The sequence below is a fragment of the Morus notabilis genome, unplaced genomic scaffold (assembly GCF_000414095.1).
Source record: "Morus notabilis unplaced genomic scaffold, ASM41409v2 Scaffold1119, whole genome shotgun sequence".
NCBI classification, from domain to species: Eukaryota; Viridiplantae; Streptophyta; class Magnoliopsida; order Rosales; family Moraceae; genus Morus; species Morus notabilis.
The window spans coordinates 162,661-184,376 of record NW_010365946.1 but is presented as its reverse complement, the minus strand read 5'-3'; the positions used below and the strand labels follow the sequence as shown (position 1 = coordinate 184,376).

Here is a 21,716-nt window from a genome sequence, read left to right as displayed (position 1 = left end):
CCTAATAAGGTCTTTGGTTTCTCCATCCAATATAGAAGTAATATATATATATATATATATATATATGTATATATACATGTGTGTGTGTGTATATGTATTTAATTCCGTTGTCAACAGGATTTTGCAGATATCTAACCACTATCGAGTATGTTTTCATGTTTGTTTGTTTATTTTATTTATTTTATTAGTTTTTATAACTATTTTTAAATGAACTCTATAGACATGACCTCATGTTTAGGATAAGACATTAATGCAAACAATGTATCGTTTCTCCAATACGTCCGTAGCATTTTTTTTTTCTTCCCAAAACGACATGTCAATTGCCACAGATAAATATGACGGTAGTATTCCAAAGCTCACGCGTATACATATCCAATAACGACACGTTGTTGAAAGAAAATAATTTAAGCCCTTGTTCATTTCACCGATTTAAGTTTAAAATTTAAATTTTGTTATAGTAAAAAACTCTAAAAAATAATCACATTTAACTTTTTTACTACAGTAGAAAGCTCTCACATAACGTCACATCTCAACTCGAATTAACAAACTAAACGGTTTATAAAAGTACGAGTACCATACATCGTGGGTTGACCTAAGAAAATTCTAGAAAATACGACATGTCGTTTACCGGATACCGACGTGCTGTTTAGCTTCAACGAAAATTGATCGCCAACATCGTTATATGAATTTAAAGAACAACGAATCTTACATGACAAAAACAAACTCCAAATCTATTTTATTTCACAAAACATAAAAGTACTTGCCGGAAACAACTATTTTCTGGAATAAATCCCTCCAAGTGCGTGTAATCAAATGATGTATAAGCAGAATATAAAAAATAAATCCTTCCAAGGATTCATTGATGATTTTGATACGTTGATTCACACATAATGCGCAAAAATAAGTATCAACTGGTCATTGATTTTTAACAATATACCTGGGGGAATTATAAAATAAAAAGAGTAAGCACTCTATGATTTCATCCATAGAAATACTACCTTCTTACATATTTATGAGACTAACATATTTATAATCTAATTGTCCCAGAAAAAAAAAAACTACAAACAAGATTAAGGCACTAAATAACTCCAAAAAACTTATATTTGATCCAAGAATTAAGCCAAAATCAAAATCTTCTAATAATGGATTTCGACTTATTCGTTTAAAATAATTGTCTTTACATGATATGTTTCGCAACATGACATCATTCTCCTTAGATTGAAGACAATTCGACCTTGAATCCGTAATAGCTTAATTGATATATGTACAGAATAATTTTCTTCGTTAAAGTATAAAATTATTGTTGGTTTATCTCCTAATATAGCTTAAGTTTTTTAGATGGATTGTTAAACTAACATGGTATCAGAGCATGAGGTCTTGAGTTCAAACCCACGTAATTGCACTCTTTATCCTCATTTAAAATTGTCATCATGTGTTGGGTATTTAATATATCTCGGGTTTAAATATTCATGTATTGGGCTTTCCAATTAATTTACCCACACGATTGTCCATTGTCCAGCCCACGCGTGAGGGGGAGTGTTAAAGTATAAAATTATTTTTAGCTCACCTCTTAATAATTTAAGTTTTGGGGATGGATTGATAAACTAACATCTTCAGCAACCCATCTTTGAAACAAATAAATTGTTGAACTTGCTGAGATGATAAAAGTAAGTGAAATAAAATCGAGTGTACCAAATTTGAAGATCAAGAATGTTTTAGGAGTTACCCCTGCAATTCAAAGTTAATCATGAGCGTGCATGGAGCAAACGTCCTGAACCACCAATGGAATATACTCTTTCGATGGTGACGAAATTCATTAGAATTTGATACTAAAATCTAGATTCCGAGTCAAACTCCCTTAATGGAGTTTGATTTAGATTCCTTTATGGCTTGCTTACGTTTTAAACTTTTTTTTTTTTTTTGAGCCTCTATATCAAGTAGTGTAATTGGGACAGAATTTTGAGAACTTTAGGATAAATTTCAGAAACGGAAATTCTAAATTTTTTGTTTTTTTGTTGTTCTAAATTCGCTTTATAATACCAAAATTTTTTTTTTCTGCATAATTTGTTCTGCAATCTAGTAACTAAAAAACCTAAATGTGGCATGTTTGTAACTTTATTTAACATTATTCAAATAACATGTGATGACACTAATATTATTTGAATTAAGATGGGATTCTGACCATGTTTGAGTCCTATAGAACTTCCTTTTGGTATTAAAAAAATGTAATATGTATGAAGTTTTTTTATGTAAGACTTGTTTATTTATGTATCATTTTTGTTTATGCTATTAAAAAGTATTAAAAATGTGTTCTAATGTAAATTTCCGTACTTTTTTGTAAATTTTTTTGATATTTCCACAAAACGATATTTTTTTTAAAAATTCTATAAATTAGAGTACCGATATTTATACTGATACTGATATTTTCATCCTTGTTGTAATTGTTCAACAACTTCATATAGGTTAAACGACGTGTATTCTTCATCTTTAAACGACAACCAAATTTGATTAACAAACTCTACACGTTAAAACCTATCATTTTAGTCTTGAAGGTATGATAACTATCAAACGTTTAAAACAACAGATAAACATGTTGTTGGGACCAAAAAAGAAGATAACATGTTTACCAAGACAAAAGAGAATCAAGTTGTAAGCGTAGAACGACATGGCGTTAACATTTAAACAACAGTAGAGTTCCACAGCAGTGACGAGATGTCGTTCAAATAATGGCCACTGTAGAAAACGACATGTCGTTTTTAGATGAAGGAAACACGATTTTTCGTTTTTTATGGAGCAATGTCTTCTTTTCATTGAAAAATGAAAATCTGTAAAAGCAAAAAAAATTCACTCAATTTTTTATAAAAGTTAAAAACGTTAGAATAATACAAATCTGATTAGTTTTTCATTTTGAACAAAAAACATAATACGATATACGGCGCAACATTTGGCGATAAAGTTAATACAATCTCATGAATCTCAGCAACAATTTCCAGCTACTTTTAGGGGTCATTTCGATATAATCTTACCCGAATTTTACACACATCTTCAGATTATGGTTTACTGTTTGAATTCCTTCGAAAAAAAAAAGAACAAGAAAAAAAAAGTTTGAAATATAATGATAAAAAATCTTACTAAATGACGAAAACTCTCTAATAGCTCAATTCTAGCTAAAATGGTTAAAAAGCTATTTTAATTAGGACCGGCAATATGGGTCATGACACGACTTGAAAACGACACGAATTTTGCGGGTTAGGGTTGAGAAAAAAGAGGTTCGGGTCAGAATTGGGTCGACTTGAAATTGACACGAAAAACACGAGTCAATTTCGGGTTGGACCCGCCTAATCCGAACACGACCCGAAACTCGTAAAAAACTAAAAAATACATATATTTTTCATTGCATATTTTAAATTTTATTATGAACTTGTGATATCATGATAGTTATACTCAAAATCTTATACTAGTATTTGCTTAATTTCAATGGATGTTATTGTAATTTAGTGTGTTATGAATTTTAAGTTATTTTTAATATATAAAAAACTAAATAAAAGTATACAATTTTCGTGTCAATTTCGGGTTCACGGGTTAATTTCGTGTCACGAGTCATTTTCGGATCGTGTCGTGTCAACTCGTAAAGTGATCGTGTCGTGTTCGTGTTGCGGTTTTTAAAAAATTTCGTGTCACGAGTCGTGTTCGGGTTGACTGTAAATTTAGAAAGAAATGATCAAAACATGACATGAACACGACACGTAATACGAATTGCCACCCCTAATTTTAACTAGCAATTTTTAGGTGAGTTACTCCAACCATACTCTCTCTATTTTAGTTAAATATAGATTAATTTAATATTTGTTGAATTTCAAATATAAATAACTTTATTGAATTTATAAAAGAACCTTTGTATTTATTACAGTTGAAAGAATAAAATAATATAAAAAATGAAATGGCTAACCTTTTTATACTAGCTATATTTAGCCAGGTGTGGAAGACATTCTCTAAAATAACTAACCATTAGCTAATGGTTGAAGTGGATAAAAGTTTTTTTTTTTTTTTTTTTAAAGCATCTAAATCGTTAACCATTTTAGCTAATAATATAATATGACTAGCATTGTTGGAATTGCTCTAACACATATTTTGAAATTTGTGAGAATTGATTTCACATTTTATTTAAATCGTTTGCTAAATGATAATTAGTACATCTAATTCGTTTTCAGGAATCGGTGGTCAGCGCTACTATAACTATTTAAGTGGTCATGCTTATAAGTAATAATCAAAGAAGCAAAACAAGAATCAAAAGTACGCGTATACATTTGTATAAAAAGTATAATAGCTGTATATATATATATATATATTCCATATTCAATATACGAACTGTACGTAAGAGGCATGGATATGCCTGAGATCATTGGAAAGATGAGAGAATCCCTTACACCACATGACAGGATTTTAAGATCCCAATACGGATTATATACGGCGGTGCACCAAAAATATATAAATGTATTTTTCTGAATCTTTACCGAAATCCATATGTCATTATGTAATAACAGATATTTCTGTATATATATTCTTAATCTCTATCTCCCAAATGGGATTTTTAATAAACCTACATTCACCTTCTTTGATCTTTCCAAGAAAGAATATGTATCGTTTATCTGATCCTAAATATCCATCAAAATATACATTTATTAACTTTGATATTAATTATTTGCTTGAATCGATGCAATTCCTGTGTGGCTGTGTTCTGTATTAAACTTCGAGAAGGACTTAAAAATCAAGAAAAGTATAAGGAAAAATATGGTAATATTGAACGTGCAGAATTGACGAAAAGATAATTTTGTGGATCATATTCCATGTTTCAAAGCAAGCCTTAAAAGAAAAATGTGGGGGAACAAAAACGTTACTGGGATTCCATTTGACTTAATTTTTTATGGAATAATAAGTTCTTATTTTATAGGAAAATCAACCTTGGGCGGTTAGGAGGATCAAGAGAAGATTAATGATGTTACAAATAAGTTTTTTCTTAGCAAGATTAAAGGGGGAGTAATGCTAATATTATACCCAAGTTTTCATTAAAAAAACCATTGACTTCTTACTTCTACAAAGAGATAATAACATTAATAATGCACATTGACAAAATTACATGTCAAACATTATTTTATTTATTCGTTAGTCGTTACTTGTTTGAGTTAAAAAAAAAAAAAAAACCTATATTAAATGAAATTGATTATTGCACCTAAATGGTACATGTAGTTCCATCTTCCATGTTTTGAGATATTAATATTGGCATAGCGTGAGAATGAGGGTACCACCTGTGTTTCTGTTTTATACAAAACTACCTAATTCATATATGGTACGGCCGGCCAAGTTGACTTTTTAATATTATGAATATTTGGGAATTGTTTCAACTGGTTGACTTTTGCATGAAAATTTTCTGAAAATATTATATTTTTTCGTGTCATTCCTAAAAAAATATAATAATAATAATTAATTTTTTTTAAAGGTTCCTCCAAAAGGGTACTCCAAGATACTTGCCTTTGGATGATGAGATGGGTCATTTTGATAAAATCCCAAGAGACATGGAAGATCCCACATGCTTTGATATGTAGGCTTCAATAATTATCTTTGACACCTCCACATCTCTCATTTAATTAAATTAAAAAATATATATATTCTATGTGGTTGAAGTGTCCTATGAAATACAGTTAATTATGTTGACTTTAAAATGACTATATATAGGAGCAAGATGGAGTGGTATTTGCATTGCAGGTGTTGTATGAACTAGAGAAAACAGAGAGAGAGAGAGACAGAAGGAAGAGATAGAGAGAGAAAGAGTCAGATAAAGAAGAGAGAGAAATAAAAATGAGGTGCAACCAGGTGATATTGAGTTGTGGAATAACAATGCCCGTCATTGGGTTGGGCACTTATTCCTTCCAAAATGATAGGAAGACAACAGAATCCGCCATTCATATGGCCCTCAAGGTACTATCCGTACAACATTGTCCTCATTTTCCATTTTTTTTTTGTTTTTTTGGTTTTTTTTCTCTCTCTTCCCATGTCATACTAATATAATCTTCGTCGTATAAAAGCAATATCCGACTTATAAACATCGTTATCAATATTTGTCAATGCAAAAGTCCTTGCATATGAGTACTACTATATAGTAACTGAGCACTCAAAACCAGTTCAAACTAAACAGAAAAGAAAGAAGATAGAAAGACAAATATACGTATAAAAATTAACTGGTCCTATATTGTAAGATAAATTCTTTTTATGCTAACCAAACCGTTATTACTCTGAACAATGAAGGGTCGAAATGTAAATGCCTTAATTCTCACTGGAAAAAAGTTCCCAATGAGTTGTTTGCTATATCTTTCTTTGTAATGCCTAGATTAAGGGGCCTTCAGTTCGCTAATTTAAATTTTTAATTTGAGTTGAGATGTGATGTTATGTGAGAGTTTTTTATTGTAATAAAAAAATTAAATGTGACTGTTTCTGAAAATTTTTTACTATAACAAAACTCGAATTTTAAACTCGACCAACAAAATGAACGGGGTTTTAGCATGAATCTTTTACTAATATTGTTGCATGTATGTTTGTATGTGATATTATGAGCAGATGGGTTACAGGCATTTTGACACAGCAAAGATATATGGTTCTGAGCCAGCTGTGGGAAATGCTTTGAGAGAAGCAATTTTCAATGGGACAGTAGAGAGAGAAGAGATTTTTGTTACATCTAAGCTCTGGGGAAGTGACCACCATGACCCAGTTTCCGCTCTCAAACAAACTCTAAGGTAAAATATATATATATATATATATATTATATAACAATAATAAAACAAAATTAGCATATTCATCAACAACTCAAATCTTCTTCACTTTATAAATTATAAATGAAAAATATTAAAAAAAAATCTTTTGGCAATCTACAAAATTTTTCTGGTGCACGTGGGTGAATCTTCTCGAGTTTTATGCATGGTTTTAACAAAATCTTGAGCTGCAGGATCTCTTGAGATTCACATTAGTGAGATTGGTTAGGGCCTTTTTAAGATAATGGTGACAAATTAAGTACAGTACTGGGAAAGCACGGCACAGAATAAAGATTGTTACCTAATAAGATTTTGAGAATCTCGGAAAAGAAAAGTGTGACTGAAATCATGTACTTGACGATGCTTCATTTGTTGCATAACAACCCCCCTAATTAATCTAATAGACAATTGCCACTTTGTGTATAAAATATTGAGATATTTCTGAAATTGCCCATTATTTTTTTGCTAAATTTGTGCCAATGGAATGTCACATAGGAACTTGGGCATGGAATATTTGGACTTGTACTTGGTGCACTGGCCAGTCAAGCTTAAGCCATGGGCTTGTAATTATGCGGTTCCCAAGGAAGATGAATTTGAAAAGTTAGACTTGGAATCCACCTGGGCTGGCATGGAAAAGTGCCTTGAATTGGGTTTGTGTAGATCTATTGGTGTCAGCAATTTCTCAAGCAAAAAAATTGAAGGGCTCTTGGATTTTGCCTCTGTTGCTCCAGCTGTCAATCAGGCATGTTAAGTTGAATATATATATATATATATATATAAAGTAAAATAAATTAAAAATTCGTTTAGTTGGAAGATTTGTTCTCTGATTCGAATTATGATTTATGATTTGTTACAGTATTTTATTTCATAAAAAACACACGTAAATCAAAAATAATTCTAATATCATAATTTTAATTCATCAACCAAACGGGCTATATCTGAAAATTTCTCAGCAATTTCAACCGGAGAAAATCTACAAGATACATGAAGATAAGAATGGTTTTGGTTTTAATGATGAGAAAGGATTTGACAGCTAAAAATTTTGATGTAATGTTTCTCTGAAGTGAATCTTTCTAGCTCCGAACTATTGAAAATGATATATTAAAAATTTGTGTTGATTGGCGATGCTAATTTTATAAATATTTTAATTGATGGTCGGCATCATCAAGTCAATCCTTTGACATCATCGTCATCACCAATTTTTAATTCATTTTCCATTGAATCCTTCCTCTCATAAGAACTATTTTATTTAATCCTTTGTGTATAAAGAATGGTTGTGAGCCAGAGAGGCCAAGACTTGAGAAATTTTGGCTTAGTTCCTTTTGTGATTTGAGTTTTTAATTCGAATTGAGATGTAATATTTTGTTAAGAATTTGTAATAGAAAAAATTAAATGTGATATTTTTTAAAAGTTTTTAACTATAGAAATCTAAAATTAAAAACTCAAATCCTAAATAAACTAAGTATTTTTAAAGGGGTTGGGCTTTCTCCTTTTTTTTTTTTTAATAAGTGTTTAGCCCTACAACATAAAGATTTGGTGGTTAAAGTTTGTCAAACTTGTAACGTTAGTTTTAAATTGAAAACCACATAATATCTGAAATTGCTGTAGAGCTTATAAGTTCAAACCGTTAGAAGAGAAGTGTGCTTAAGATATTTCAGACTTAAATTCATGGGGTTAGGTTTGAATTGACTCTCTTCAGATATAAATGAAAATTTTCATAGAACTCCAATTTTTTTATGTCGTTTTCTCCAATACGTGTTTTAGTTACTAACATATGGAGACAAAGGAACCATATATGACAATTGAATTTGTTATTTGGATAACGATTAACAAGCAAGATGATACTTAACCGTTGGTGAGACAAGTGATTTTTTTTTCCTCCCTTCTAATTTAGCTTCATTTTGTTCACATGTTATATAGGTGGAAATGCATCCCATGTGGAGGCAAGCAAAACTCCGTGAGGTCTGTGGGGACCACAAAGTCCACGTAAGTGCTTACTCACCACTTGGTGGGCCCGGGAATGCATGGGGGTCAACGGCTGTAGTGGACAGTCCAATTATCCAATCCATAGCACAAGAACACAATGCCACTCCTGCTCAGGTAAGCGTCATCTCCAATGACGTCTAAAATTCTAAATGGTCAAATAAGACGAATAACAAAAGTGTAAATTTCTAACTTCACTTTAATAATCTTTGCAGGTTTCTCTAAAATGGGGATTATCTAAGGGATCAAGTGTGATTGTAAAGAGCTTTAACGAACATAGGTTGGAGGAGAACATTGCTGCCCTTGATCTGAAATTGGACGATCAGGATCTCCTCAAGATAGACAAATTGGAGGAGAGGAAGATCATGAGGGGAGAGTTTCTAGTTAATGAAACTACAAGCCCTTACAAGTCACTTGAAGATCTTTGGGATGGTGAAATTTAATGAATTTAATAAAATAATGTGTACCTCTAGTTTCCAATGATTTACTACCACGTTCTATATAATATACGTTTCCTGTCTACAATCTACCTAATCTTAATGCTGCGGGATAGAGATCATTTTTTTTTTTTTTTTGTTGAAAAAAAATCTGAAATATTAGGAAAACCCAAAGCAATTGTGTATATGTACTTTGGAAAAAAAAAAAAAAAAAAAAAAGGGAATATCTTGTTTCTCCAAATGAAAGTGAAGTGTTTATTTCCACCATTTCAAGTAAAACTTGTGTGGCCGTATATGTCCGTCTAATCTAAACATATTACCAATGTGGGCATGTGACTTGGTCCGACTTATGGAAACAATAACAATAACGTTATAACAGGCATAATCTAGCGATAATTTTACACTTGACATACCATCTTGTGTATAATTCGAATCTCTCAAGTTCACAAACAAAACAAAAAATAAAATAAAATAAGAATAACAATATCGGGAACACCTCAGGAGAATACTGGGAGTCTGGGACAACTCATGATAGTCGCTTCCCTTGGTTAATGTAAACGAACTGGCAGCATATGTAAGCCTGAGTGTATTGTGTATATGGGATAACTTGCTACCAAGCAACAAGGAGAGTACACGATAGAGATATAAATGCAAAATTTGTTACGTACTTTACAAATGTTACACGTATGAGATTTGTTTCAAGGACAATAATATATTTCCAACCAATATTTTTTGCGTCCCCCAGCTAGTTTCTCTTTCTCCAGAGCATCACAAGAAGCTGAACAATGAGCATTGGTCAGGAAGCAATAAAATTATGCATTTTGACGATGAAGCCATGCAAGGATATAAATTTTACAAATGAATATTGCAACAGATTCCTTCAAGGCCTTCGAAAACCCTGTTTCCCCTCTGTTTTATAAATGTATTTTTTCATCTAATTTACCATGCAGCCGCTATCCCAGCCCTGATTCGCCATTTTTGTCCACTTTCACAAAGGCACCTAGACAAGAGAGAGGGAAGAGAAAATGCTAAATTCAATTCAATACATCCTAACCAACATAATACTAATCGCCAAAAATGCTAAACAAACAAGTTAATACATCCTAAATAACATAATACTAGTCCTCTATTTTCTATCTTTTTACCCCGCAAGACCTATCTATACAGTATATGCACTGAAAGAAGTTAATCGTTTGAAAACAGAATTCAAACATCAAAACCAGATCAATGTGATGGAACTCTCTACAGAGAATTTTAGCTGACACAATCACGGTATCTCGTAAATTTTTGCTTGTAAGGTATACATCTGAAAACATGTCAAAAGAGACTCCCTTCCACCCCACCACCCCCAAAATCCCCTCCCTTCCTCTTTCTTTCTGATAAGTAGTATAGAAATGCATCATACAATCAACGAAGATATTCAAATCTAGAAAGGCAAACTCTTACCTTTTCTTTGTGCTAGCATCTGCATGAAACTAATTCTTTCCAACCTCCCTCCCATTTTCATTGGGGGCTGATGAAATACCTTGCTCAATACACTAAAGCAGATAATAACATGGTTAAAAAAAAAAAAAAAAGAAGTAATCAGAAGAGATCGAAGCTGAGTGGAAAATAAAGACAACAGCATGAAGAATATGGAAATATCCTCCTCATAATTGAGAGCAGGTGATTGATAATGATGAGAGTGTCATGAAGCATCTGTTTTCTAGGTTGAAAAATGGGGTATTAGAATGAACTATTTTAGCCTTATTAAAAAAAATGATCACCATACCTGAAGAAGATATCCGTGCAACCAATCCAATGTTTGTGGAAATGTGGTTGCCGATACATTGACCACTGTCAAACCCTGTTTGGGAAAAAGGGAAGAAAGTGAAAAAACAAGGCGTAACATTAAAAAAAGACTAGAATGGAATATGATCGGTACTGAAATAATGCATCTAGATTTTGACTGGTGTTTCCCTGTCATCACTCCTATATATTACCAGCTATTTTGATCACTGTTAACTCTTGAGCCAAAACAAAAAAACAAAAAAAGAACAACAACAATAAAGCTTATCTTTTAAATTTTAAAGTCATTAGCTTTCATAACTTTCCATTTCTCATGCATGAAAATATCGATATCTAAGGACTTCAAAAGCAACTGCTCAAAAATTCAGGATAATTTTATATCTATAGATTATAAGGTTGAAAATGCTTAGTCAAATTAACAAGTTCTTTATTTTTGAATGCTTATACAAGGTCTGTTAGAGAAAGAACCAATATATTTTAAATTATTTTCTTTTCTGAATTGTAGGTCCCTTAGTTACGAGAATAATCATTCTGGTAAACTATGACATAGTAGATACCAAGATAAATTGTTTTTCGTTGCTGAAAATGTAGGGTGATGAAAAAACATGCTTGTAATCCACTAGACCAAACAAGTAATACAAACACGAAGGGGCATACCTGTGACTTAAATGAGCATAAATAGTCCTGAATGGTCTTCAAATTGGCTATTAGCTTATCTTTATCCTGAACAAATAACCGTGGCACAGGTGCGAGTCAGAACCAAATTTGAATTTTTTAAACTATCTTATCAAATCAAAAAAAGGGAGAGAGAAATCAGAAATCATGTCAAAATTTTTTCATCAACAGAACACCCTACTGCTTTTATTACAGCCTACAGATTTTCACCTAACAACATATAACATAATTCCAAAAAAGTATGTCCTTCCCACCAAAAAAACAAAAAAAAAAAATTTTTAAAAAACAGAAAAAAAGGGGCAAGACTTGAAACGTGACTAATGATTGCCGCTTTGCCGTGTACTTGCTAATGTAAGTGAGTTCAATATGGCTCATAGGTTGAAACTTCTTTTTGAATAAAAATGATAACAGTAACAGTAGCAAATATAACTACCTGAACTAGACATGTATTATCCCTAAATGTGCGAGTTGATATCCATTCCTCAAGTAAGGCCTGCCATGAGAACAGTTATTTGAAAAGGTCCAACAATGAGAAAAGGATAAACAATAACTGATTAGCTCAATCAAGTACAAAACTGAAACTTCAGGCATTCTCCAGAACATTTATAATAAGACATAAAAAAAGACATTCTACTTGAAGAAAGAGTGTAAAGCAACCAGAGGTTGAACCTTTTACATGGTTGACTACACAAACTAGAAACATATACAATGCTTATATATACACAGAGGAGAAAGAAACAAGGGTAGAAAAACAATTGAGGTGAAAGAGGAAGCACCACCTTATGGTCAAATTCCGCCATCTTTAGAACTAACGGTACGATTATAGGTTCAGCACCAGACTTTTCTTTCTTAACAGGAGTAGATTTATCTGTATGACTTGTAAGACCATCACCTGCAAGTCAACACTAGTTACAGAACTAACATCCTCCATGCTATACGGTCAATGAAATAGATACGTAAATCTATCATACACTTGCGCATGTGCACCAACAATCATATCTGTGTTTGTGTGTGTGTGTGTGTCTACAAGCATACACATGCAGGTATGATACAAATATGTTTCAGCACAGGGATAGGAGTGGCTGAAGTAAAAATCATTCTAATGAGCAGAATTAAGAGCAGGATTAACCTTTATTATCATGAGCAGCTCCTTTTATATCAATAGCATTCAAACTATCAGACACTTCGTTCACCTCATTGGCTGACATTCCTTCTAGTGAATTAACATGCTGCTCACACTTACAAACTTCGTTCTCGATTACAGAAACACTTGAAGAATTGTTTTCCATTTGTGTTTTAGAATCATCTGATACAACGGTCTCACTTTTTTCCTCTTTGACCTTTTCTTGCGTGTCAGGTGGTAATTTACTTTCATCATCCATTAGATATATACTTGGATCCAAATGTATTCCCTGACATTATTTCAGCAGACAGAGAATGGAGATTATACAAGCAGCAAGTGAGATTATTAAGTGCAAAAGGAACTTATTAATTCTTATGGCATTCTAGCAATAACTTAGTTTTTTTTTTTTTTTTTTTTTTTTGATAAAGGCAATAACATAGTTAAGTCTTAAGACAGGTAACGAAAAATATACTAGCATACTCTGACCAAACACAAAATACACATATAAGAATGGGTATGGGGACCTCATAAACATACCATATAACGGTAATTCTTTAGAAGTAGCGAACCCTTTGAAATTGGTAAGAGCAAAATTAAAATTATCACGTGACTCCTAAGTTCAGTTCTTTAAAGTGCTCTCTGAATCTGAAAGAAAGAATGAAGTAATGAACTACAGCTTTAATAGGATTTCGAGAGCCTGTCTCACTCCCCACAACCTAAGTTGAACCTGTTGCCACTAATTGCCTACCCCTCTCACTAATACCCCTATACTGCTATGCACTTGCTAACAGCACAACTGTTTCTTTTGACAGAAAAATAACCTCCTGACAACTTCACAACAACTCACAATCTAACATTCAAACTAACCAACTCAGCCAACTACTAACTACCTAACATACTGGAGGCCTATCAATTACATGAGATATGGGAAGAAAATCAAATGAAAGAAAAAGATAACTATTCGCCTTCTCAAAAAATCAAAAGGTTAACCGTACCTCTATTATAATTGGCTTTCCATCTTTCATTGCTTTCTTCAGATCACCAGCCAAACCTGAAAGGCGTGCATCACAATACGTATGATCAATACATAAACTTGAAACTATCACATGCTTAAGTTCTATAATTATAGTGGTAGTGCAAATTATTGTTGCAACAGAGAAGCTGCTACCTTTACGAACAACTCTGCATTCCCGACAAAATTCAGCAATCAATTCCTCAGGAGAGCTGAAGTCTCGTGCCCATACAGGAGTTGATGCCAATGGTGCACTGATCATGTAAAAAGAAAAGTACAAGTACCATAAGCCCACGCAGACATCTTTAAAGTCCTTATTTAATTCTACTCCTTTATTTTGAGAGTTTGATCTTCACATGCACAATCCCATATAAAATAAAACTAAACCATTACTACATCAAAAGTACTTTCTCAGCCAAACACGCTGATCACAAAATCATATAGTCGTTCCCAAATAGCTTCCGATGTTATACAATAAAGTTTAGAAAAAATTAAGGATATAAATAAATTCAAGACATACTCTGTTGACGTGCGCAGCAATTCATATACCATGTCTGTCTGTAAAAATAAATAATAAAATTAAGGTGTCAAAGGTATTGCATTTTAGCATACACGCGGGGCGAGAGAGAGAGAGAGAGCATCTACAGATACACATAAGAACCTGCAAGACATTGGGCAAATTTAGCCTCTGTGCTAGTTGGGTAGCAATGGTAGACTTCCCAACACAGGCGGTTCCGCAAACAAGAATGACAAATGGCACTCGTTGATGGTGAAACCTGTGAGGGGGGAAAAATTCCATATTATGCAGTAAATTTTACCCACTTCATTTACTGTTTTCTGTTTTCCTTTTGTTCATTTCGAATAACTATCTCAATCTTGTCATTATTACTTTTTCAACTCACTTCAAAACCTATACATACAAGTTTTCAATGCACAACAAGATTTTTGCTTTCTAGATTTGCAGTACACTAACCTGGTCATCATCTTGTAACGATTTATGTACTCCTCCGCATAGCCCCTTCGCTCCATAAGCTGTGCATACCTCCCAGTTAACTCTTGTCAAAAGTAATAGCATAAGGCAAAATAATGAAAGACCGCATATGACACACCTTAAACAGATTAGCTTCCAAATCAGACTGAGACCTGAAAAAGTCCCATAATAATTCAAGCAAACGACCTTCAGTAATGATTAAGCACACACACACACACACACACACACACACAAACCCAATAAAATCAATAAAATTAAGGAAAAGTGATGGGCATATGACATACACGTCTAGGAGGCTGTTATCGATAAGCAGCTTCTTCAGCTCGAGCGCAATTTTTATAGCTACATGATTTGGGATCTGAAATCACCACAATTCATTGCATAAAATCAAAAAATCAAGTACCATATATAGATAGATACACACACAAATATATTCATGACTCCTATTTCAGATTAAAGAGTGAAAACAAAGGAGAACTATAAGTGACGAATTAAGCTGATAAATCTACTATTTAATATATGCCATCAAATCTACTATTTAATATACGAATTTATTTAATATATAAATTCGTTTAAAGTAATTGGTAGATGACATGACGGATTCAATATTTCGAAGTATCAGAATATGACAACCAAAAAAGAAAAGAAATTTAAGGGAAAAAGGAAAAACAAGGAGCCAAAATTTGAAAAATGCATGAAGCGGGTACGAATTCGAAACCTTAGTAACAGTCAACATTCTACTGAGCAAAAACCTGGAAAGCACGTAGTAGTGATCGGCATTATCACCCAACCACACCTTCACCTGTAATTAGATTAACCAAAAAAATAAAAATAAAAATCGTAATTTCGACATCCGTGATGATAAATTTTCCCGACGACCAAACAAACACCGAGAGAGAGTCAGAAAGCGAGAAAGAAAGGACCTTTACGAAGTCGTATTTGGAGGAAGCATTGCGAGAAGAGTGTCTGCCGGAGGAAGGGAAGGAGGCGTCGTTCTCGTCGCCGCCATGGATGCCGTGCTTTTCGTTGGTGTTGTCGTCAGGATATGGCACCATTATTCCCTTCTCTTTGTTCATCTTCTCTCTCTAGTTTCTCTCTCCTCTTTCTCTATCCAACTTTCCGATTGTCTCTCTGTCACGACGAGTGAACCGCAGAATCGGGGCATCAGAGTCCGCTGTCTGTGTTGCGTGAACGAGGTTTTGATTCTCTGCTGTTCGTTTTCATTTATCACTTTTAGATTTTTTGCCACGTCATCAGGGTGGTGGTCCTGAGCCAATACTTGTTTGTGCTCCTTTTTTTTAGAATTTTTTTTTTCCTCAAGTATTTTTCCGCAGCGGAAAAAAAAAAAGCACCTTATATTGGGATTTTCAAATGAAATTAATTTCACTAAGGTGTTACACTTTTGTTCATAATGTCGTGTGACAATTGACAAATAAAGATCATATATTATTGGTGTTTAAAAAAGAAAACTAACTTGGATTTCGACATGAGTCAACAATAACTAATTGAACTTATCAAATAGGCTAAGCCTCATCATTAATATGAAATAGTAGTAAAAATAAGAATTAGTAAGCACCTCTTGAGTCTTAACATAGGACATCTGTTTGCTGGTCGTCTAATTAACTACTAAGTAATAAATTGGTTATTGGGCAATACTTGGGGCAGGTTCTTTTGTCTAAAAAAACTCAAAAAAAGATAATTTGAGTTCTAATTTTATTCAAATTTACGTTTTTTTAAGTTTTAACTTTATTCAACTTTACTCAACTTTATTCAAGTTACAACTTCAACTCAAGTTATAACTCAAATTCAACTCAAAAACTACACTCAAGTTACACTCCAAAAGAATAAGGCTTTGATATTTGATAATGGTGCATTTTAAAGATATGCTTTAAACAAATACCTTTCAAGTTGAAAGTAAATTCTAGGGGACGTTTGTTTCCTATATTCGTTTATAATTTTGAATCATGATTCATCGTTCTCTACAGTATTTTTTCTCACAAAAAATACACGTAAAACGAAAATAATTTTAAATCATAATTTTGCGTACATAAACCAAACGTCCTCCTAGTCATTACAGCTTATGACTTGCACAAAAATAAAAAATAAAAAAAAAATAAAAAGGAAATCTTCCTCGTACAAAAGCACTTTCTTAGCCCTTAAGTGTGATTGTAGTTGAATAACAAGAATTCATTGTTGAGTCATAGATGCATAACAAGAATGTTGAGTGAGAACACTGATTTTCTTATTCAAACTACAAAACTTGCATATATTGCACCAGTAAACGTTCACAAGCATGTTTATACATTGTACTACTGTAGAAACATTAGTATGTAAAACAAAAACTAACAGCATTTAGGGCTCGCACAGAACTAAAGTTAAGTTGGTCATACAGACGTATTACTTGCTACTATTACAAAGCTAGAGTAGAGTGTACATGAAGAAAACGGAAAAAGGTCAAAGTTGGTCTTTAAGCACAAGACCCTTTTGCAGCGTCCATTTGAATCATCCAAGAACAAAGCAGAATTTTATGATCATCAAAGGTGCAATAGACTTTGATCAAAGTGTATCCTCTTGAAAAACCGACCGCCTTTCTTCCCTATGCTCGTTCCCATGGCACTTGATGTAAACTGAGATCTGGTGTCTGGTCTCCACTTCAACTCTTTAAGAAGAGAGAATAAGGCAGACAGTGCAGGAGAGATATCCTTATCCTTTATGTTCTTGCATGCTACAACTCTAAGGCTTCCAATCTCCTTCCAGGAAAGTATCACAGATTCTAGACAATCTGTTGTCACCAATGAGCACCCTTCTAAAGATACAAACTTTACCCTCCTGTAATAACATTTAACACCAATTAATCGATCTAATGAAAACACAATTATAGTAAAATTCTACAAGTCATAAAGGTAAAACACAAGTTTCTACTCTCAGTACTGTACATACATAAGTTCTACACCTTTCAATAAAGCAAAAATTGATCAAGAAACCATCATAAGGGACCTCCTTCTGGACCCTTCCGAAAAGCAAATTTGATCATGTCACAGAATATTCATCAAATATCTAAAACGTCGACAAATTTACACCAAAAGATCATCCAAAAGTCAGTAACTTGCATAGAATCTCACTATCTTGGTCACTACCAAAAGTAAACAAATCAAAGACAAAACCATATATATATATATATATATATAGAATAAATAAAAAACTATTACCTGCAATAACTGGCAAGAGAGAACACATCATTCTCCAACCCCCAACAGTCCTGAAAAACAATCTCCCGCACAGCCCCACACATCCCAAACAAAGCTTTCGCAGTCTTCTTGTCCCTTACTTGACATTTCTGCAAATGCAGCCTCTCAAGAGCAGGACACAATCCGAGATACTCCTCAGGCCCAGGACTACTCACATCAATCCTCTTACAAGACACAAACTTCAATGTCTTCAAATTCTTACAATACGACACCCCACCCAACCACCCACCTTCCATCCTATGATCACAGATGATAAACTCTTCCAACATTTGGCAACACTGTCCGATCGCTTTCACCCCATCAAAGCTTCCCTCACACCCACTTAGCTCAAGCTTCACCAATCTCTTACACCCCTGAGCCAAAATGGTCAACCCAATATCCGACACCACTAAACTATAAAACCCATCAACGCTGCCCACCAGCTTCAAAACCTGCAAATTCTCGCACGCTGCGATGCCGCGCAGAACGTTGTCGTTGCACCGGTGAAGCTCCAGATCCTGTAGAGTCGAGCATTCTTCAGCCACAGTCAAAAGACCCATTTCACTGGCATTGATCACCGCGAGCTTCCGGAGATTGGGGCAACCGGCGGCTAATTCGTTAAGCCCCCGGTCGATTACGTCGACCGGAAGGAAATGCGGGTGGAAGAAGTCGGAATCGTCGGGGGAAAACCGAGAATTTACATGAACTGAGAAGTTTCTGCGGTTGAGCAAAACGTCAGCGTTTTGGACGGGGATCAGAGACCCGGGGAGAAGGTCGACGTGGGTGAGATTGGGGAAGCGGGAGGTCAATCGGCCGGAGTGGAGAAAGCCCCAATCGAGAAGCTTGAGGGACCGGAGGAGGCGGTCTTGGAGGGCGAGCCAGCGCTTGCAGACGAGGGAGTTGGCGCTGCGCTGCGACTTCGGAAGCTTCGAGAGGATTCTGAGGAGAATCTCGTCGGACAACAGGAGGGTCCGATCGGAGGAATTGGGGATTTTTGGTTGGTCTAGGGTTTTGTTGGGAGACGAAGAGGAGAGAGAGGATTGAAGCTTCATGGCGTAAACGACATGGTTGAGATTGAGATTTTTGTTGTTGTTGTTGTTGTTGATAATGGCGGTCTTCTTCTTCGGCCAGAGGTCCGACCACCGCTTCTTCAATGGTGTTTTAGGGTTTGGTTTGTCGGTAGGAAACGACATCGTTGCAGGCGGTGGCGGCTGTTTTTGTTGTTGCTCTGCTTCTGCTCCTTCTTCTTCTTGTTCTTCTGCTGAAGCAGCTACTCTGCATCCCATTTTTTTTCCAAGTTTTTTCTTCTTCTTTTTTTTTTTTTTTCAATTCATGGATCTTTTATGGTTTTCGCTGGATGTTCTCTTGATTTCAATTTGAGTTTCTCTTGCTTTTTAGGTTAACCAACGGGCTTTGAATGCGACGAGAGGAGTTCTTGAGATTTTGAACTTATTCTAATCATTTAAGAAGCCGTTGGACTTGGGGCACTTTTTGTCTTCTATCGAGGATTTTGAATTTTAACTTCTTTTACACAGTGTCGTTCGAGAAGCCAGCTGTGAAATTTTTAAAAAATATTTGGTTTATGAATTAGAATTATGTGATTAAAATTATTTTAGATTTATGTGTATTTTTTATAAGAAAAAATATTATAGTGAATTATAAATTATGATTCAAATTATAGTTTAAATTCTCTAACCAAACATCCCCTAAATAAAGAAAGCAAAACTTTTTTTTTTTTGCTTGGGAAAATAAAGCAAAACTTAATGAAATAGTATTAATACGAGTAAATCATAAAACATTATTTAAACTTTGATAAAAGTGTGTTAAACAGAATTTGAGAAATGATTAAACGTATAATCTGAATTTCTAAAGAAAGTACCCGTTCAAATTCGTCACAAAAGAATATGAGCTTGTTCTTATGGAGTTTTTGAGTTATGATGACTTAAGTTCATATTTTAATTTGAGTTAATGTGTATTTGTGTATAGTTTAAATTGAGACTCTAATTTAAATTTGTGTTTAGATGTGCACATTTTGAGTTATGATTTGAATTGAGAATATATTTGAGTTTGTGTTTGGATGGGTCAAAACTTGAATTTGTATTTGAATAGTATTTTAATAAAAATTAGTGGTGATGGAAAATTTTAATGGGGTATATGTGTAAGATTTTATTCATCTCTTCGTAGTAAATACATAGAAAAAAAATCATCTCAATCGGAATTAAAATGAAAAAAGAGTTTGAGTTTAGAAACTTGAGTTGAAGAGAAAACTTAGGCTTCGTTCATTTCACCAATTTGAGTTTTCAGTTTTAGGTTTTTATAGTAAAAAACTCTCAAAAAATGTCACATCTAACTTTTTCTGCTACAGTGAAAAGCTCTCAAAAAATACCACATCTCAACTCGAATTGAAAACTCGAATCTGCGAAGTGAACGAGGCATTGAACTCAGATTTTAACCCCAAACTCAAATTTTACAAAAAAAAAAAAAAAAAAAAAAAAAAAAAAAAAAAAAACATGAACTTAAATAAAATTATAACTTGAATTCAAACTTTTTTTTGAGTTTATATACAAACGAACAAACCTTATGTCTATATCAAAAAGAACGTAACTATAATATTATTACAAGATAAAATCATCTGACGTATAAATATTCAAAATAAATAAATAAATATTTCGATCAAATTTGAATTCGAAAAGGTACATATACTAAATTTAAAATATGCAAGTGGTAAAAAATAAAAACTGTAAAGATTGAATACTTTGCGTGTAATAGTGAATACTTTGCATTCGTGTATAATACATGAATGATACATTTTCACTTAAGAGTAGAAATATTTTTACTTGTGTATTTGAATATGGTACAAAATTTAAATATTAATTCAAAAATATGGACTTACATGTAAACGCAAGTAGTATACAAATTTTTTTTAATAATTTTTATATTATACTTTTAATGCAACCATTTATAGTTTTTCAGTAGTCAATGTTTTCTTTGTTATTATTATTATTTTTTAATTGAGTACCCATATTTTCATCAACGTCAAGTCGTTAACCAATAATTGAGATGTGACAGGTATGCGCCCCAGTATTATTCGTAGCACATAGAAACTTATATATGGGCTAATCAATTAGTTAAAAACTTGCTACCATTTTAAAGTACCCCACCAAAATAGCCGTTTATACTTCAAAATGTTTTCACGGTAGGGGATAGCAAACCATGGCATGGACTTGGAGTTAAGTTCGGTAATATGGGTCACGACACAATAACACAATTCGAAAATGAAATAAATTTTACGGATTTGGGCTGAGAAAAAAAAAATTCAGGTCATAATTGAATCGGTCTAAAATTAACGTGAAAAACACTGACCAATTTCAGGTTAGACCCGCCTAACCCTAACACAACACGAAACTCGTAAAAAATTAATATATATATATATATTTCATTACATATTTTAAATTTTATTATGAACTTGTAATATCATGATAATTATACTTAAAATCTTATATTATTATTTGCTTAATTTTGATAAATGTTATTGTATTTTAGTGTGTTATGAATTTTGAGTTATTACTAACATGTAAAAAACTAAAGAAAAGTATATAATTTTCGTGTCAATTTCGGGTTCACGGATTAATTTCATATCACGAGTCATTTTCGTGTCGTGTAATGTCAACCTGTAA

General features: G+C 33.2%; 3 protein-coding genes across 4 annotated transcripts; 1 reads left to right on the top strand and 2 right to left on the bottom strand.

Moving 5' to 3' along the window:
- Positions 1 to 5,856: 5,856 nt before the first annotated feature.
- On the top strand, positions 5,857 to 9,229 carry LOC21390062 (non-functional NADPH-dependent codeinone reductase 2). Its single transcript, XM_024172743.1, has 5 exons — positions 5,857 to 5,976; positions 6,613 to 6,788; positions 7,299 to 7,545; positions 8,724 to 8,903; positions 9,002 to 9,229. The coding sequence occupies exons 1-5, from the start codon at positions 5,857 to 5,859 to the stop codon at positions 9,227 to 9,229; spliced, it is 951 nt and encodes a 316-aa protein (XP_024028511.1).
- Positions 9,230 to 9,610: 381 nt separating this feature from the next.
- Positions 9,611 to 16,017, bottom strand: LOC21390061. Of its 2 annotated transcripts, none has more exons than XM_010108871.2 (16): positions 15,736 to 16,017; positions 15,531 to 15,614; positions 15,097 to 15,170; positions 14,931 to 14,964; positions 14,795 to 14,853; positions 14,483 to 14,597; positions 14,342 to 14,379; positions 13,978 to 14,075; positions 13,805 to 13,860; positions 12,816 to 13,098; positions 12,466 to 12,578; positions 12,120 to 12,179; positions 11,669 to 11,734; positions 10,995 to 11,069; positions 10,670 to 10,761; positions 9,611 to 10,223 (listed from the first exon to the last, which is right to left on the bottom strand). In XM_010108871.2, exons 1-15 carry the CDS (start codon positions 15,886 to 15,888, stop codon positions 10,699 to 10,701), a joined length of 1,371 nt encoding a protein of 456 aa, XP_010107173.1. In that variant the 5' UTR covers positions 15,889 to 16,017; the 3' UTR covers positions 9,611 to 10,223; positions 10,670 to 10,698. The 2 variants fall into 2 exon arrangements, with proteins under 2 accessions (XP_010107173.1, XP_024028507.1); XM_024172739.1 differs by having other exon boundaries at positions 9,611 to 10,001.
- A 1,060-nt stretch (positions 16,018 to 17,077) lies between these two features.
- On the bottom strand, positions 17,078 to 19,457 carry LOC21390060 (F-box protein At5g07670). Its single transcript, XM_010108870.2, has 2 exons — positions 18,022 to 19,457; positions 17,078 to 17,641 (listed from the first exon to the last, which is right to left on the bottom strand). Exons 1-2 carry the CDS (start codon positions 19,323 to 19,325, stop codon positions 17,347 to 17,349), a joined length of 1,599 nt encoding a protein of 532 aa, XP_010107172.1. The 5' UTR covers positions 19,326 to 19,457; the 3' UTR covers positions 17,078 to 17,346.
- Positions 19,458 to 21,716: the final 2,259 nt, after the last annotated feature.